The sequence below is a fragment of the Mustela putorius genome, unplaced genomic scaffold (genome assembly GCF_011764305.1).
Source record: "Mustela putorius furo isolate JIRA1106 unplaced genomic scaffold, ASM1176430v1.1 tig00000430_pilon_pilon_pilon, whole genome shotgun sequence".
NCBI lineage: Eukaryota > Metazoa > Chordata > Mammalia > Carnivora > Mustelidae > Mustela > Mustela putorius.
In genome coordinates, this window is record NW_025421377.1 from 21,862,001 (window position 1) to 21,882,316 (window position 20,316).

General features: G+C 38.1%; 1 protein-coding gene across 1 annotated transcript in view; it reads right to left on the reverse strand.

The window, feature by feature from the left end:
• Positions 1 to 20,316, reverse strand: part of ADAMTS3 (ADAM metallopeptidase with thrombospondin type 1 motif 3) — a 251,730-nt gene that overhangs the window by 117,975 nt on the left and 113,439 nt on the right. The window contains exon 4 of the mRNA XM_045079854.1: positions 19,641 to 19,797. Coding sequence (XP_044935789.1) covers positions 19,641 to 19,797 — 157 coding nt within the window. The remainder of the gene's footprint in view (positions 1 to 19,640; positions 19,798 to 20,316) is intronic.

The window sequence follows — 20,316 nt, forward strand, 5'->3', positions numbered from 1 at the left end:
TTTCACTCCAGGTTATTTCAAAGTTAACTGGAGGTAACTAACTTTATTTCTAGCAGTCAGGTACTAGAAAGGAAATATTGATGCACACTTGCTCTTGAAACAATTGTTCCTAGAAAACATTCAACTTCAATCTTTCAGATATTTTGCAATGGAAATAATATTCCCCATTTCCTTTCCTTCTTCTTATGATCCGGAGTTTTTAAATTGGAATTAGAACCTACCATGAAATATGATCTTTTTCTTTTTTTTTTCTACAATATTATTGACTATATTCCCTATGTGATACTTTTTGTCTCCGTGATTTATTTTATAACTGGTTTATATAAATTTCTACCATTTTATCCCTTTCATTTATTTCACCTGTCCCTCCACCCCCCTCCCTCTTTCTGGCCACCACCAGCGTCTCTATATTTATCAGTCTGTTTCTTAAGTTTCTTTCTTCATTTATTTGGTTTTCTTTTTTTAGATTCCCACCCATAAGTGAAATCATATGGTATTTGTCTTTCTCTGTCTGACTTATTTTACTTAGCTTAACAGCCTCTAGGTCAATTCATGTTGTCACAAATGGCAAGATGGCATTCTTTTTTACGGCTGAGTAATATTCCATTACACACACACACACACACACACACACACGCGCGTGCACCGCATCTTCTCTATCTAGTCATCTGTTGAGGAACACTTAGGTTGCTTCTATAACTTGGCTATTGTAAATTTTGCTGCAAACATAGGGTATGAACATAGGGTATATATATATCTTTTCAACTTAGTGTTTTCATTTTCTTTGGGTACATACCCAGCATTGGAATTACTCAATCATATGGTATATCTGTCTTTAGAGATACAATCTTTTTTTTGTTGTTGTTTTTAAAGATTTTATTTATTTATTTGACAGAGAGAGATCACAAGTAGGCAGAGAGGCAGGCAGAGAGAGAGGAGGAAGCAGGCTCCCTGCTGAGCAGAGAGCCCGATGCGGGACTCGATCCCAGGACCCTGAGATCATGACCTGAGCCGAAGGCAGCGGCTTAACCCACTGAGCCACCCAGGCGCCCTAGAGATACAATCTTTATAGACTTGGAACAAGAATAAGAAAAAGAACCTGAGCTAAAATATTCACTAATTCTCTCTCAGTCTAATGGAACTTTCTCTTTGTCATCTTAACTTTTCCAACATAAAATGCATGAATGCATGACTACATTTTAAAAAATAACAAGAAAAAGTAAGCCAAAAGCCTTCTCTCACCATCTCCTCTCCCAATTATTATTCTACGCCCAAAGGAAACCACTATTATTTGTGTTCTCACCACCACCAAGTTTGTCCCTAAACATCAAGAACTAACTCTTGTTACCCTCAAACATAATATTGTGACATGTAATGATAAAATACACAATCCATCCTTTCACATATAGAATAGGTACATAAACTCAGAATTTAGGAAATTAAAAAAATGTAGAGATCATTTATCTCATAACAATAATCGAATATACTTATTTAAGAGTATACATAATGCTGGATCAATTAAAATGACAGTCCAGGGTAGGAAGTAGTGGTAAGAACATCAACGGTTCCATTTTCACATGATTAGATAAAATAATCAGCACAAATCATGTAAGTTTTTGGAATTTTTTCCTTTATTAAAGGAGCATAACTTGAAAAGAAGCTGTGTTCAGGCAAAGAATAGTAGTAAATTAAAAGTAAACAGCCTAAACAGTCTATATCTGGACAAAATACTGACTCACTCTTTTTTTTCACACTGATTTTCCCACAGGAAGAAACAGATTAAAGGGTGGATTACTTCAAGCACTATAAAGGTCTCTAGACTGACCCCACTCTTAGAGGGAACTCTTTCAGGGGAATAATGCCAGAAAGAACAGTGAAAGCCCAAGAAAACCCACAACTGAGCCCTTCAGAGGGCTCTCATTCACAGTCCTCATTGACTGCCCTGGCCCCTCTGAAGGAATTCAAGATGATTCACTGCCCACCATAATGCTGAATTCACAACAGAGAGGAAGAAAAGGTGATGGAGCTGCTTTGCATCTGTTTAATTTTTTACAGAAATGTTAAGGGGGTTAATCTTCTACAAGTCCAGTCATGTGCTTTCACAAAGGGCCAAGAAAGGAGTCGCAAAGCCCGCCATGACTCAAAGGGAGGCTCTTTGTGTCTTCTTTTCTGCACCATGTCTGACAAAGAGGCTGCCTAAGTTTCTCGGCTTCCGGCTCCTGCCTGGATTCTGAAGTCAGTGAATCAACAATGATGTCATTGCTTTGGAAGACCACTGTTGGCTGAGATAATGAAGATCTCTTCACACGGAGCGTTATCATCCCTGTGGCATACATTTCTTAAACGTTGAAATACAAAATAATCCTGCTTGTGCAGACCTTTTTTTTTTCTTTATTTTCTGCATTATTGGAAAGACAGCATTTGGGGACATGCTTCTCTCTCACCAAAACATAGCTTATTGAGTTTAGCTAGTAGACGCTATTGAACTAGACTGATTTACTCATTTAAGAGGGGAAAAGATTATGCTTTTTAAATGAGAGGTCTGTTGTTCAATTTGTGTCCTGTTATTAAAAGTCTACTACTGGGTAGGCAACATACATCATTACATAAACAAGATCCATTTCTCCTTCCTTTTGTTGCCAATATATGTATACATAGAGCTTGAAAAAGTACATTAATTTGGGGCACCTGAGTGGTTCAGTGGGTTAAGCCTCTGCCTTTGGCTCAGGTCATGATCCCAGAGTCCTGGGATCAAGCCCCACATCGGGCTCTCTGCTCCAGGGAGCCTGGTTCCCCTTCTTTCTCTCTTCTGACTGTCTCTCTGCCTACTTGTGATCTCTGTCTAATAAATAAATAAAATCTTTTTTTTAAAAAAGTACAGTAATTTACCCAAAGACTATTAAAACAGCTTGAGGACAGTTATTCCCTCCCAGATTTTTAAAATAATGGACCCGTTTCAAAACCCTTTAAAAGCTTTGGAAGCTCTCGGGGAGAAAAGGGACAATCCAGATATGCACATATATACAAAATTGGTGCCCTTGCAGACTAAGAAACTCTGCTGTACAGAGTACAATTTCATTGGAAAAGAAAAATCCTGTCTAGCTGTTTTTGAAAAGCATTTATGTACAACAACTTTCTTAATAGAGTGAACACTTTCTCAAAACATTTTCTAATTTCCCCTTCTAAATTGTCTTACAGAAGGCTCTTCTCCAATTATATACAAGGTTAATTATGAAAAAGTAGACTTAAATTATTATAAGCAAGAAAAGTGAAAACAAATATTTATTTTTATTCTCAAAGGAGAATATTAGATGAGGTTAGACAAAATGAGTTGGCTGTATATTAAAATAGCCAAACCACATGTGCCAGGGATTAAATCAAATTATCTCATTTAGCCCTCAGATATGAAACAAACATTACTATCTCCACATTTCAGAGCCTACAAAACCCAAGACAGACATTTATTCTCTTCTCAAAAATATGGTCTAGAGTCTTCTAGGTAAAGTCTGATAAAAGGATACATTCCAACATTTCAAAAGGAAGAGCTATGCAGCCCCACATATATAAAGACAAATGAGAAGTTGAGGTGGGGGGAAGTGTGTGTCTGGGAGTTTAGAGTTCAGCAGAACCAAAACACAGAATGTACAGTGAGGCAGGTGGGAGTCCCTGGCGAGTAGCAAGACAGCTACAACAGGGGAGTTCCAGTCACAGAGGACAATGCTAAAAAATGCACGTATTTTAGCAAACAGCAAATGGGGAATGCCTAAGAATTCTAGACTAGACAGTGACATAAAGTATTTCAGTTCACAAAGCTCATTACATCTGCAATCAAAAGCAGCGATCTCCAAAACAGAGGACCAGGGTATTTACAGTCGAAACATACATAAAATTGTTGCTGGGGCACCCAGGTGGCTCAGTCAGTTAAGCATCTGACTCTTGATTTCAGCCCAGGTCGTGATGTCAGGGTTCCAAGTTAGAGCCCCACACTGGGCTCCGCACACAGTGGGGAGCCTGCTTGAGATTCTCTCCCTCTCCCTCTGCTGCATGAATGCCGCCCCCACCCCCCACATCGCCATCAAATAAATAAATCCTTAAAAAATATATTGAGGGCACCTGGGTGGCTCAGTTGGTAAAGGAACTGTCGTCGGCTCAGGTCATGATCCCAGAATCCTGGGGCCGAGTCCCTCATGGGGCTCCCAACTTCACTGAGAAATTAAGTCAGAGGTCTCCCTCTGACCTTCTCGCCTCTCATGCTCTCTCCCACTGTCTCTCTCTCAAATAAGTAAGTAAAATCTTTTATATAATAATCTCTTATATATAAGTAAAATCTTTGAAATCTTTTAAAATCTTATATATGCACACACACACAAACATACACACACACATAATTTATTCTCTTTAAAAAAATAAAAATAGTTGCTGGAATATGGAGAAAAAATAGAGCCTCTACCAATTTATCTTTATTATAATCTTTATAATTTCTATTTCTGTGTATAACTTTAATAATGTCGTGCATGTTCTATAATGTATAAACTATAATGATATACATATGCATTAGACACACACACACACACACTCTCTCTCTCTCTCATGGACACAAACAAGGTGTTGATACATAGTCCACAAAGTCCTGTAACATTCTATCTCAAAATGGAATACAGTGAACCAGGTATAGAAGCAGGAAAATAGTTAGGAGGCTGCTGCAGGATTCATAAAAAAAAAATCATTGGGCTTTGATCAAAAGTAGAAACAATGGAGGCCAAAGGGGCCATTTTGACAACTTCTGGGTGTATAATTCATGGGTCCTGATTACCAAACTAGATAAGGCACAGGGAAGTCGGAAGGCTTAACTGGGTACACGTCGGTACCAATTGGTACATGTTAGTAAGAGGAAGATCTAACAGAAGAAGAAGGTGGTAATGGACAAAGATAAGCTCAATGTCAGCCACAATTAAGTTAAAGGTCTTTGCGGATATCCAAGGGCAGGTGGCAAATAAGTGGTCAAATATATAGTCTCGGGGCTCAAGAGAGGAATGTGGGCAAGACACAAGCCAAAAACAGACTTGCATGAGAAGGAAGAGGAAAAGTTATCAAGAAAGGAACCCAAGAAGGAAATCTGAGTCAAGTCATGAAAGCTGAAGGAAGAGTCTGAGGCCACAGAGAGGTAAGGTGAGTAAAAAGCAAACTGTAGCAGCACCGTTTGATCATCAAAGAGTTTGTTACTTTTGAAACTATGTAGAATAAAATTGAATGTGAGGGGAAATGTCCTACTCACGAGTAAGAAAAGAGAGCCAAACTCACTGATCAGAGATAGGAGGGGATAAGGAGGCTAAAGTGAGTGTGACAGAAGCCAAAATAACAGAAAACTCAGAGAAACAATATCTTACTCAATGCCATGAAGAGGTCCAAGAGAATGAGCTCTGAGAAGAAAAATCTGTTGAAATTTGTATGGGTCTCTCCGTATCTGAGGGAAACTTTACATAAGTGCTGGGGATGACAGCCAAGCCCAGTGGGAGCTGGATGAGAGATGAAGTGATAAGAAGGAAGAAGTGAAAGGAGATATGTTCTTTACAGAAATTTGGCAATGGATGGTGATGAAAAACAACAACAAATGGGCAAAAGGGCCAAAATTCCAGCCAAATATTTATGAAGACACACGAGACCGAGATCATCTCTGTAGAGTCTGCATTTCCCACTGGAGACCCATGAACATCTTATGAAAGTCCGCAAAGATGAAAAATGAATGTCTTTAGAATAAGAGGAAGAAATAGTGACTCAATAAACAAGTTCTACACCCTACCTCTCAAGCACCCCACAATCTCTTCCATGCTGTGCTCCCCATTCCTGAGCCCCATTCCCACAGCTTTCTGCCCCTCAGACTATGGAAGGAAGTCCCCTCAAGTCGTCAGCAGGGGACTTCTTTCATTCATTTGAAATGAATGGAAGCTCAGTCATTCATTTGTTGACTCAATATGTGTTGAAGACCTTCTCTGTGCTAGACCCTGTGCTAGACCTTAAACAAGCAATGTTGAGCAAAGAGTAACAAGTGAAGTAATCCCCCCTATTCTGTATCAAGTAATTCTTAGGAGACTCAAATGAAGTGAGGCTTATGAAAGAACTGGAAACTATTAAGACCATACACACCATGGTGCAAACCCTTGACCTGTGCTGTCCATTACAAAAGCAATTAGTCACAGGCAGCTCCTTAAATTACATTAATTAAAATTAAAATTACGGGCCCCTGGGTGGCTCAGCCAGTTAAAGGTTTGCCTTGGGCTCAGGTCACGATCCTGGGGTCCTGGGTTCAAAGCCCACTTCCTGCCTGCTTCTCCCTCTCCCCCTGCCTGCCACCCCACCCGCTTGTGCGCTCTCTCTCTCTCTCTCTCCCTCTCTGTGTCAAATAAAATCTTTCGAAAAATAAAAAATTTAGAAATTAAATTAATATTAAAAATTCAGTTCCTCAGTCCACTAATCACACCTCAATGGCTACATATGGTAGCCCTGATGTAGAACATTTTCATCATCTCAGAAAATTCTACTTTTCTGAGAGCAATTTCCCACCAGCTGAAAACAGAAACATCAAAGAGATCATGCGCATGACAGCAAAGGGAGAAAAACTGAGTGATGCTTTGATAAAAACACAACAAACCACACGCTCAAAGAAAAATAGCTGATGCTTCTGTAACATTTTAAAACTATCACAAAGAGAAAATGCAGTCATAATAAAGGAATGGTAAGAGGTAATTTTTACTGAGCATTTCGTGAGTCCCCAGAACAAAACTAAGTGCCTTACATTAAGTATCAGATTAATCCAAAGAACAATCCTGTGAAGTAAGTGCTATTATTTTCTGTGCCTTGTAGACGAAGAGACTGAGGCACTGGTAGTTTAAGTAACTTGACATAGGTCACAAAATTTCTTAACAGAAAGACATTGGGTTAAAACTATATATATATATATATATATATATAGTTTCATATATATATATGAAACTATAGGGGGGAAAAAGGCTTACCAACCTTTTTGTCAGTGTAGACATTGAATCAACCTGGTTGATATACTTATTATGTAAAAAAAAAAAAAAAATTCCTGGGCACCTGGGTGTCTCAGTGAGTTAAAGCCTCTGCCTTAGGCTCAGGTCATGATCCCAGGGTCCTGGGATCAAGCCCTGCATCGGGCTCTCTGCTCAGTGGGGAACCTGCTTCCTCCTCTCTGCCTACTTGTAATCTTTGTCTGTCAAATAAATAAATAAAATCTTAAAAAAAAAAAAAGAAACAAACTCCTGAGGTGGTATGATTTATACATGTGTCCTCACACACTCAAGCCTTCACTGGTATTGCTAAAGTCACAACACCTGTTTTCTAAATCAGTCATTATAATGTTAATTGCATAATGACTTAGTGTAATTATATGGTTCTTTACCAATCTTTATTGAAGTGTACTATACTCTTGGATGGGAAAGCACATACTGAGTACCCAAGACACCAAAATAATGTATCTGTGTCAATAATATACTTGGTATTTCTCTGAAACTCAACATTTAATTTTTTATCATGTCTTCCTTATTTTTTTTTTAAGATTTTATTTAATTATTTGAGAGAGAGAGAGAGAGATCACAAATGAGGGGAAGGGCAGAGGGAGAAGCTGATTGCCTACTGAGCAGGGAGCCTGACCCAGGACTCCACCCTCCGACCCCGAGGTCATGACCTGAACCAAAGGCAGATGCTTAACCAATTGAGCCACCCAGGCACCTTGTCATCATACTTCTTGAAGGCATAAACTATGGACCCCTATTCCATCTCTCATAAATGTTTTAGTTTTCTCGTGAACTAGCTGAAAAATGCGAGCTCTTTCTCCTTCTCTGTGAAATAGGAAATAGTAAAGACTGTTAGAGATACACGTAGATAGTCCTACCAAAAAAAAAAAAAAAGTCACCGCTGAGATTTCTGATTTCTTTAGTGTTCTAAAGATCCAGTTTGAAGATCTAATTTTAAAACTGGCTCAACAGATCAGGTTCAAATGTTTGAATCTGTTTTTACAGGATATCCTTGGCTGACTTTACACTAAAAAAATTTAACACACTTGGACTGTCTTCCTTTGGCTATGAAACACCTTTCACAGGAATGGCCATTAAGGTGGGGTTAGAGTGAGTGTGGAAAGGGGATTGAACGGAGAACGTGTGTGATCCATCTCCATAATCAAAATATGTTTTCTGAAATAATCACTAATATTCTGGCCCTATACCTAGAAATGTAAGGGATATTCTCAAGGGACTAAACACTGAGAAGTTCCGGTTTCCCATTCCCGTAAGTTTTCCTGCTGTATATCACATTCAAGTTGTTCTTTAAGCCTTAGTCACTGGATCTGAGAACCTGAAGCAAGAAACTGCCTTCATGACTGGCCTTATTAATTTTTCCTTTGTTATTGCCAAGAACTGAAGAAGACTAAAACAGATGACCTCCCTTTTTCAACTGCAGGAGGACTGGACATGCTACCTCTGTCACTTTTAACACCATTCTTCTATCTCTGGACCAAAAGTTTAACAAATCTGCAAAAGTAAGCACAGGGACTTGTGATGATTATACTATTACGCTGCTCTATATTAAAAAAAAAAAATCACCTAACATATTCTATCATAAATTCTATCATAAATAACAATTCTATCATAAATAAAACCTCAGGTTTCTATATTCACAAAGAGAATAGATCTTTGATTTCTTCTTTTAATCACAAATAAAATTCTGTGGAATTTGGGATAAAATTCTGTATTTGCAGGTATTCGTTAGAAAAAGAAAATAATAGTCCAGTAGTATTCAGACTGAGTTTAGAGGTATAGATACGGACAAACTGAAAACTGCAGGGTTCTCTTGGTGACTCTAGGTGTCAAAGCCGTATTTGTGATGTAATTTAGACCCTAACTCACGTGGTAAGTAATGGCTTGAGTTATGAATGTCAATTTTTTTCCTGACATTGAATACATCGGTAACCCTGTTTGTCACTATTTTTGTATTTGGCATCTTATCCTTCTTCATCCAAACTTACACATATAAAATGAGGGGGAAAGAGTCTAATAAGAGCCCTTTCAACAACCCTTTCTACAAAACCGTATGTATCTACACTATGTGGTCCACTACAGCAACGTGGACCGCAGAAATATTACATTACACAAGGGAAGGATATTTGGAAAATACAGTGTTTATTCTTCCTGTGTTTGTGTGTAGATGACTTGCTGATCATCCCAACAGTGGCTGGGAGACCTTGAGTGAGAGAGAAGGAGGAAGCCATTGGACCGTCAGATTGTTGCATCAAGAACAAAAGGAAACTCGGGGGCCTGGGTGGCTCAGTTGTTTAAGCCACTGCCTTTGGCTCAGATCATGATCCCAGAGTCCCGGGATTGAGTCGGGTTCCCAGCTCCATGGGAGTCTGCTTCTCCCTCTGACCTTCTCCCCTCTCATGCTCTCTCTTTCTCTCCCTCTCAAATAAATAAATAAAATCTTCAAAAAAAAAAAAAAAGAATAAAAGGAAATTCAATATTCAGCTTCTGGAGCTCAAGTAAGATTTGTCCAAAGCAAAGAGATTGGTAAGCAAGGCTGTACGGAAAGAAAGGATGCTATAATTCTCTTGGTTCTCACATAACAATCAGTACAAATCAAATCAACACATAACAAATCAACACCAGGCCTGGAAGGCAGAAAACAGCAGTTTTTTATTTGCATGCTTGGTTTTCATTTGTGTTTTCCTCCTATCAGAGGGAAGTCCTGGCCATCATGCGTCTTAGGCATGGGACTGCCGTGCTAAGGAGGAAGCTTGTAATCAGAGGAAGGAAAAGGCAAGTCGGGTCCTTTAGATCTTGCACTGCTTTGGGGACAAGAGAGACAAACGGGAATGAGGAGACAGTGGTCCTGACTTTTTCCCAGTTCCCTTCAAGGCCAAGGCTCAGAAGAGAAGGGACATGTTATTAAAATATACAGATCTGTGGGGATCTCCAAGCACCAAAGCCTTTTTTCCTGCTCTGTCCTGGGGCCTCTGGAAAGAGACCACCTCAGGGCAGGTGGCCCATCCAATCTGGTGGCAGCCGAGGAAGCCACGACTCCCCTTACTTCCTGTACTGCAAAAAGAACAGTATCCAAGTTTCCCAGGGAGCCTGTAAAAAGGGCTGCTGAACCCAGACTCAACGTGGTCCCACAACAGACTGCCGTGGGCCACACAGGCTGCGGCGTAAGGTGCCTCGCCAGATTCAGGGTGGTCCACTGCGCCAGGGAGAGCAGCCTCTAGTCAAATTGAGAAAGACCAGCAGGAAAAGCCAGCAGGGCCTGCAGCGGCCAGGCAGACACAGAGTATCAGCCCAGTGGGGCCTACTCAGCCAGCCAAAGAAACCCACATACCAGTTGATGTAGAAGACTCCTGCGCAAGATCAACATGTAAAGCATTCTATATTGTAGGACAACTGCCCTTCTCCCCCTGCTTTTTCTTTGTCTTCTGCATGAATATTTGTGCAGAATTAACAAGTGCTACAATGTAATGACTGTATTAATGAAAGGAAGGTCAATTTTCAAAATCCCTAGTATTTAGAGTCAATTCTTGGCTTCCCATTTACGTAAGGTCTGTTCAGGATACAAAATTTGAACTTAACGCTAATGACTTGAGCTAGTTTATCAAAGTTGTTCATAAGGTCACACACACACACAAAAAGAAACAGAGGAGCGATGCTGTTATGTACATGTGAGTTGAGGTCTGAGTTGCAACATAAAATGAGCCACATAATTAGGAAAGATGAAAACTCCATCAAAGTTGGGGTTTGATTGAGAATAAAAATCTGAGTGATTACTATAACAGTTATTTTGACTAATGTCCATGCTTCAGATCCCAAATCTATAAAAAAAATCTCAATGTATATCATAAACAAAACCAGCTTGAACATAAAGGTTCATTAATATTTTGTATATGTCAGAGATGACAGGGTATTGCAACATTTCTTCCAAAATTTAAGAGACAGAGCACTGGTAGGTGATGGAGGAATGCCCACAGGAACCCAGAGGATAGCAAACCTATAACAACCACACAAATGCTTCTGCTGACTTTCCAGATGTTGGGTCACCACAAATGAGAGAAGGATGCTGTAGAAGACAAAAAACTTAGCCTGCTGTACTTAATTATAGCTCCTTTAAATATAAGTAGGGTGGTGCATATGCCTTACCTAGCAGTGATTTCCCTAGGACTTCCCACTGGACTCAAAAGCCAAGCCCAGGATTACAGAATGAAGTAGGGCAATGTTTACTTGCATCAAATTCCTCCATTGGTTTTGTCCAAATGGGTCATCCAAGATGCAAAATGAAGAACTCAAAAATCTGTCCTAATACCCTCATTTCCTATGACTAGAAGGCTTCCCAGTGGCATTTTATTAGTATCAGGATCATGGCATAGGATGAAAGAGAATCTACTTTTATCACCCACTCGTCTCACCAAAAGGGGCTTAGACATTGCTTCTATCCTTCTAGTACAGGGAGTAAGACCCCACAGAACATGGAAACATGATGAAACCCGCCAAAGTTCTGAGACATAGAACTGAAGTCAGAATGCAGGGTTAGTATCACACAGACCTTGTTGTTCACACTGGAAGAACACGCACCAATCCATAAAGCGCACTCAAGAGAAATGAAAACTTCCACGGGAATTGGCTAGAAAATAGCCACAATTAAAGACGGTCCTTTGAATAAAAGTCTTAGGATACTTGATTTACTAATCAGAGCTCTGAAATAATGAAAACTATCTCAGGCTAAAAGCACATAACAAGTTAAGGGGGCATAGAAGTGGCTATAATAGTTGTGAAAGATACAAAACCGGGGCACCCGGGTGGCTCAGTCGGTTAAGCGTCCAACTCTTGATTTCGGCTCAGGTCATGATCTCCCAATCTTGAGATCAAGCCCTGCGCCAGGCTCCACACTCAACAGGGATTCTGCTTGAGATTCTCTCCTTGTCCTCTGCCCGTTCCCTTCTCTCTTTCTCACTCTCCTCTAAGAGAAATCAATCAATCTTTAAACAAGAAAAACAAAACCAGCTTGAACTAATGCCTCATTCAGACTTGCCCAATATTTTTTCCAGATACTCAGTAAGGTACTAGACAGTAATAAAAGAAAATGCTATATATAATTACTTAACTCCAGTAAACTTTATAGTCTTACTTAGGGAAATGGCTCCCATCATTCCTAAAATAAATCTTTCCACCTCACACAAAGTCTCAACTTCAAGGACATCCATTAAGAATTTTTAAAATTAGGTATCTAGACCAGGTGGTCTGCAAGAGAAAATCAGAGCAAAATATTTGGTGTCTAGAAAGAACAAAACCAAGGATTCAGCTCCCCTTGCAGAATTGTGCATTAGAGGAGCAATTATCTTGGCCTGAATATAGCCCTCACATTTTAATTCATAGTTCCCATAATCTAATCACAGATGATTTTCAAACAGAAATATTATTTCTCTGCTACCCTTATTTTTCCCTATTATTGTAGTTTTCTTCAACATATATCACTAACTTCCACTTCATCTACCTTCAAGATGCTCTGCAAGGACAGGGATAAAAAGATCCCATAAAGAAAGAGAGGACCAAGAATGACACAGAAAGGAACCCACACACACAAAACTATTGACAAAATACCAAAGGGAAGTGACTAGTGTTTATCCTCATAAATAATTTTACATTTAAAATTAATAGTGGACGACCTAATAGGAAAAAGAAAACGATGAAAGACATATATATATATATATGTATATATATGTATATATACATATATATATATATATGTCTACACACACACACACACACACACACACACACACACACACATATCCTGATAGCAAATTATCTTCCATAAAAATATTTATCATGTTAGAAACAGAAATAATGAAATAAAAGATTTACAAAACCTCTAGAAATATTTGAATTCCTTACAATATGCTTCCCACTTACTAACATGCAAGTTTATAAGTAAGTTGTACACGGAAAGAAATTAAGTACAGGCTTTAAAATGTGTTTAAGCAGGCCGACTTGGCACGTGCGGGGTCTATTTTACTACAAATAGCGTCTATACCTTTTAAGTAAAGGCAGTTCATGTAAATAAAACCAAACACTACAGTGTATTTTCATAATAAAATATCTTATATTTAGAAAGAACAATTACATTTCCAATCCTCACAGATTTATTGATAATCATTCTTTCATGACTCAATAATTGAGTTTCTTCTTCTTTTTTTAAGATTTCATTTATTTATCTGAGAGAGAAAGAGAGAGAGAGCGTGTGCGCACATGAGCGGGAGGAGGGGCAAAGGGGGAAGCAGACTCCCCACGGGGCAGGGAGCCGACGCGGGGCTCGATCCCAGGACCCCAAGATCATGACCTGAGCTGAAGGCAGACGCTTAAAACTGAGCCTCCCAGGTGCCCCAATACAGTCACCTCTGAAAGGCAATCATTTAATTTAAGAATCAATGTCCAGCCTGCATTATCTGCTTTAGCTTTGTACCCTAATTTAAAATAACTGTTCTCAATTTTGTTCCAATCACCTAGATATATCTAAAAACTTCAAGTTCTTTGTCCTTTAATGTCACTTCAATAACTAACTAGGCATCCGGAAGTTCTCAATTCTCCATACAGTTTGTATCTTTCCATATTCAATTCTTTATTACAAAAATGGAGTTCTATTTGTAACACTTTAATCCTAGTCTATATAAACAAACTCCTATTCACAAATGGATATATTAGGCCATGTAAGACATTTTAATACAAGGACATAAAAGCATTAGCTTCTATCTTTCACATCTGAAAGATCTTCAACCATCACTCTGCTTCCTGATTATTTCATTTAACAACTCAATCTTTAATTGCCTTCTTTTTGCCAATAATTACTATAAATACATGGATTATAAAATATGCGAAACCAACCTAAAAGGAATTACATAAATATAAGTAGTATTTCCATATGAATCCCTAGTAGTAACTTTGATGAATGGCTGACCTTAGATCATATTTATTATAAGCTAAATTGTGCAGCCAAGTAAAAATGAGTAAAATTTATCATTTAACATCTATCTAAAAGAATGGCTACTACTTGACAGATCTTCATAATTTAGTAATACTGTTTCATGCCTCATTTAATAAGAAGAGACGCCAAAATTGATTTCTCTCACTTGATTTTGTTTTTTTTTTTTTTCATTTTTTGTGGCTTGCAAAGTCCACCACTGCCTCTTTTGGATTGGGGCATAGGTCATGAGAACTTCCAAATATAATAGCTTATAGCACCTACTGACTTTTCTATAGATTCAAGGAAGGACTTTGCCTAGGAAGTGCCTAGAGTCACCAAAATAAGAACTAGTCTTCCCCTTATTCTAGCGCTTGTTTCATAGATTCATTCCCTGGCAACCAGGAGCAACTCCCAAATCATTTCTGACTTGTACATGCTTCCCACCTGGGACAAAGACACTCCTTCACAGCTCCATGACAACCACGCCAGCAACACAAGCGCTTGGGATCGTGCAGGAAAATGAAAATCCTGAAAGAAAGCTAGGAGATAAAGGCTTACTATTCCTTGTTTCCCACCGGTAGGAAGTAATTACAAAAATTACTTTAGCACAAAGCTTCTGGTGAGTGAATAGTTTGTAATTTGATGGGAAAAGCTTAAGGGCCCAGGGATTAAATAAAAATTATGAAAAGCTGAATGATGTCATCCAAGTAGAGCCCCCCCTTTCCCCCCAAAGACACTGCCTAATACAGACATTCTTCAGAGATGGTCAGGGCTATGTTTTGTTTTTCATTGGAGTTTAGGCTCAGATGATTGATTTAACAGTGGAGGTGAACCTTATGACCGTTTGTCGGTTGATTAACCATGCTGTTACCAAATGAAATTTCAAAAACCAGTGAAATAGAAAATAATTTTGTCCAAACTGAATGCATAGAAATGGATGTGATATGCATCCTCCCAAAGCAGAAATCAAAAAGAAAAAAAAGAGAAAAAATAGTGAAATTCAACTTTCCCCCCATAATGAAGTAGATAAGGTTTTTTTGACATGTTCTTTATCATAATCATGAACAGTTTATGTTTGTTGTTTAATGAAAAAGATGGGGTTTCTTTGCCAGAAACTGGCAGTACTATGTGTTATAAACACCTGCCAATTCTACACTGGGAGAGGTTGTTTGTATTGCCCAGCGTAAAACCGTTTTCGGTCTTAAAAGAGTAATTCTAAAGCAGAGTGCTGTGTCTGTGATCTTACAAGTTCAATATATTTTCAAACAGATCTTCACATTTTTCCACATTTCAAAAAAGAATACAACTTCCTTACGAAGAATTAAGGAAAGAATCCGTGAACTACATGGAAATGGTTGCAGGTTTGTGTTACTGTTGAGTCATAGCATTTATGTTCTCAACAGGTTCAAAGTTGTGAGTGACTTTTATTGAAAACCCAGATAAATAAGAGAATAAGGAATCAAAAGAGCTGTTTGCTTTTCATCAAGTGAAACAGCTTTGTGTTCTTGAGTGTGGTAGAAGCCTATTTTCTGCTTAAAGTTTAGTTTTGTGTTTGTGTTTTTTTTTTTTTTTAAGATTTTATTTATTTATTTGACAGGCAGAGATCACAAGCAGGCAGAGAGGCAGGCAGAGAGAGAGGAGGAAGCAGGCTCCCTGCTGAGCAGAGAGCCCGATGCGGGGCTCGATCCCAGGACCCTGGGATCATGACCCGAGCCTAAGGCAGAGGCCTTAACCCACTGAGCCACCCAGGCCCCCCTTGTGTTTGTGTTTTGAGGACACAATGTCTTCCTCTCCTATAGCGATAGGTAGCAGATATCTTTAATGGGCTTCCAATTCTGTGCAAGGATCACCTTCTGATTCTCGATAAGAACTTGGAAAAGAGAGGGTAGAAGGCAAGCAAAGACACTCTAAGCATCCACGAGACAAAACCTGTCCCCTGACTCCAAGCAAACCTCTACTCATCCCTTCGCCACCATGTGTGTAAGGGCCATCATTCACTGACTCTGACACATGATTATGAAAATATACTGTGCATTTTTTATTTACTCACTTTTCCAGGAGATCTTTGAACCCAAATATCCAAAATTATACCCCCTTGTCATCCTCATCAACCCTATTTCTGTTTCCATTTTAAATACCTGAATTCTGGAAAGAGAATCTTCTCGTCTTTCAGATTAGTGTTCTGAGTCATCCTTGGTCACTGTCTCTACCCCCGAGATAGATGGCATCAAATCACCCCATCGGTTTTACTTCAGTCTCAATCCAATTTGGCTCTTTCTCTCCATCTCACTTCTATCACTTCGTTCAGGACATAATTGGTTTTAATTTAGAACACTTACTCCAAACTATGGAAATGAAACGAATGTCAGTTCTGAGTTGCTAAGCTGACAAAGCAACACATGTGGCCGGGCGATTATGGAGACAACTAGCAAAATACAGCAGAATGTTTATTTATAGGGGCCCCACTGGTGAAACTCTGTCCGGATGATTTGCTGTCAGGGAAATTTATGAAGACCGTGGCCCTCAAATGTATTTCTAAGTACCTCTTCTGTATTTTAATCCTCTTCTAGTAACTTATTGAAGAAAGACCACTTGTGTCTCGTACAATAATATCCTGAGTTGATCCAGACAAAGCGCTATTTCATATGATACTGTAGCTTTCATTTATAAATCAATATACCGTCTAAACCTAGAATCTGTTCAGTTCTACATTTTAGAATGATGGAATAAGGTATAAAAATATATTCTTAATTTCACTCGGAAAGTATGTAGTCCATGAAAAAGCTTGGCTCTCGGTCTTGTGACCCAGAAGGTAAAAGAAGAATTTTAAAGTTATAATACAGTACTTAAAGTTCTGAATCTCAATCTCTTTTTACCCTAAAAAGACATTTACATTTCTGAAATATATGGTTATAATTTAAGAGTCTCAAAAGGAAGTAAATTGATAATCACTGGCAACTCAGTTCAATCAGAACTTCATAAATAAGAAAACAGAAGTTGTTAAGCTCATACTAAGGTTTATCATAGAACATTCTGCGTTATATATTGGGTGAAGTTTTAAAACAATTTTGAATTAAGAAAGGAACCCCTCCTCCTTTGACTGATGATTGCTGAAAACCCTTCCAAAATGCATTTTATGGTCTACTTCAACTATAAAGTAATCTTCTACTCATAATTGAAAAATTAAAAATAAAGTCTTCAGTGCCTGCACTCTTAAAAACAACTCATTATAAAATCAAAGTTAAGTCAAGGTTGATGCTACTTGATATGTTAAATAATTTTCTAAATTAATGTCCCAAACTGCCTTAATCTCCTCTAATTCTTTTAAATTTATACACTCTAACTTCTAAATTACTTTTCCTAGTCTCTAAAAAGGCAATAGGTATTAAACATGGTATTTCCCATAACTGTCTTATTCAATTGAAAAAAAAAAAAATCTCTCCTTCTCTGTAAATATTAGACTACTAAAAATTCCCAGGACTGATATTTATAGAAATGGATACCCTCAGGGTCTGAAATAGAGCAACAGAGTAAAGCTTGGTGAGACTATAGGTGTGACGGAAGGAGCAACCGGAAGGAAGGTCACAGCGCCGTACCCACTAAGGACGTTCCAGTCCTCTGCTACGGTTCTATAGCATAGAGGCTACACTTTACTAAAAGATATTTAACCGGGACGCCTGGGTGGCTCAGTTGGTTAAGCAGCTGCCTTCGGCTCAGGTCATGATCCCAGCGTCCTGGGATCGAGTCCCGCATCGGGCTCCTTGCTCCACGGGGAGCCTGCTTCTCCCTCTGCCTACCATTCTGTCCGCCTGTGCTCGCTCTCTCTCCCTCTCTCTCTCTGACAAATAAATAAATAAAATCTTTAAAAAAAAAAAATAAATAAAAGATATTTAACCACTGCCTCACAAAAGATATTAGATATCATTAACAATTAAACTATAGAAAAAGTACTGTAGGGGCGCTTGGGTGGCTCAGTGGGCTAAGCCTCTGCCTTGGGCTCAGGTCATGATCTCAGGGTCCTGGGATCGAGCCCCGCATCGGGCTCTCTGCCCAGCGGGAGCCTGCTTCCCCCTCTCTCTCTGCCTGCCTCTCTGCCTACTTGTGATCTCTCTCTCTCTCTCTCTGTGTCAAATAAATAAATAAATAATCTTTAAAAAAAAAAAAAAGGAAGAAAAAGTACAGCATCCTACTATCTATCTTTTCACATACCCAGCAGTCTTTAGATTTAGAATGACATTTTTAAAACATGAAAATACAGATGAGAACTAATAAGAATGTATTCACAACACGAAGGCAAGCAATGCCTAACTGTTCGACTTTAATTAAAACTCCCGAAGTGTAAATCTTTGTACAAGGTTATTATCATTAATGATTAATAACAGTAACAGCTAGCACTGATTGCCTATCTACTATTATCGAGGGCTACACTCAACAATCTGCATGCATTATTTCTAAGACATTATAATTGTGCAACGTACCTGAATTCTTTGCTCACAGATAAACTGAGGATCAAACAGTTGAATTACTAAGGTCACAGAACAACTTGATGTTTCAGAGCTATTACTTGCATCTGCCTAAATATTCTCTTTCAATTACACCACCGTGACCCTTGAGGACAGGCACACATTTCACAGTTTTCCATCTATTAATTCAGTGCTGTTGCTTCAGATAAGAAATTTCTCAAAAACTCTTCAGGACGAGTTAATTTAAAATTTATTTTAAATTGTACTCTTCCATTAGTATGGCACATTAAAGGAAACGTATCTGAAAATCAAACTAGGTAATAACTCTCAGGAGGCAAGATATCATGAATCTAGAATCTAGATGGTCAATTTAAGATTATTTATATTACTGACATTTTCCCTGGGGGAAATTTCTATTATCTCTAATCAGATAATTGGCCTGACATAAGGAAATACAGACTTTTTGAAATTTGGTTAAAAAACATAAATTCTCAAATTTCCTTTCTTTTCCATTAAGGGAATTTCTATACCCAACTTATAAAAACATCTCTTTAATAACAAATTAGTTTCAGATTTCATTAAAACACACAAAATTAGAGAAGCTTAACATGCCATAATTTAATTGACTTGAGCGGTCCAGCCTATTTTGAATTAAAATTTGGCAGAATCATTCAACTCATTCTCTCTCCCATATTGTAGAAAGATTTGCAAAATAGACCTTAAAGTCACATAGCATTTGTATTTTCAAATGTGCCTACCACATATCGATCTCTTTGCCATGTCAATATATCTCATTTTAAAGGTCTGAATAATATTAATAACTCATAATTTAGATACTTTAAGAAAGCAAAAATATTTTTAAGTTTTTACAGAAGAGAGAGAAAAGGTAATTTTAATGTGAAGCCTTAACAGAAATCATAAATAGCAAACAGACTGTCAACACAATAATGCACTGTAATAAAATAATAATAATACCAGTAACATTATATTCTGCTATGGGTTTCAAGAAAGTTGGGCCAAATTTCATGACTTAGGAACTTCTTTCACTACCTCCATATTATGCAAAAGCACATGATTATCACACTCTCTTAACTGATTGGGAGAGTTGTTTTCAAGGTATCTTAAAATTATGGTTAATTATTAAGTCTTGTCAAAGATACCTACCTCTGTATCGGCAGTCGTGGGACATGTTTCCAGAAGCCCCTTCTACTGCTGATCTCTTGTAGACAACATGAATCCTTCCATTTTCTTCCTCCATCTGTTTACCTCTCTCCAAAGGTTCAATGAAATACTCATCATCATCACTTTTTATCATTCCAGCCTAGAGAAAGCATAAATTTTTTTTAAAAATTTTAAAAAGATAAATAGCTGTCATCTTTAGCTCACAAGTACCTTTTTAAATGGCAAGAATATAATTTGTGAAAACTCATGCTTTTTCTTTCACTTTTGGCTATAAATTTACATAGTTAAATAATTAACATAAGATAGAAATTCATAAATGATAGGAATAAAATAATTCATATAAGGTATCCTAAGAACTTTACATAGAGTAAGAATAAGAAAATTACACAATGTCTGCACTTTGTTAGCCTGCAAAAGAAGTGCATTTATAAATTCTACTTGGTATTTTATCTCTAAAAGAAATCTTACAGGGTTATGAAATAAACTCAACAAACATCTCCAATATCCCATAATCACCCATTGTGGAGCTGCTGCCCGTGCACGGCTAGCATTGTTTTTAAGTCATTTACATTTTCCTTCCATACCACTATGGTAGGAAAACAATGAGTTCCTTTAAAAAGCCTCTTTAAGTTTCAGTGAAAATACTGCATTTCCAGTA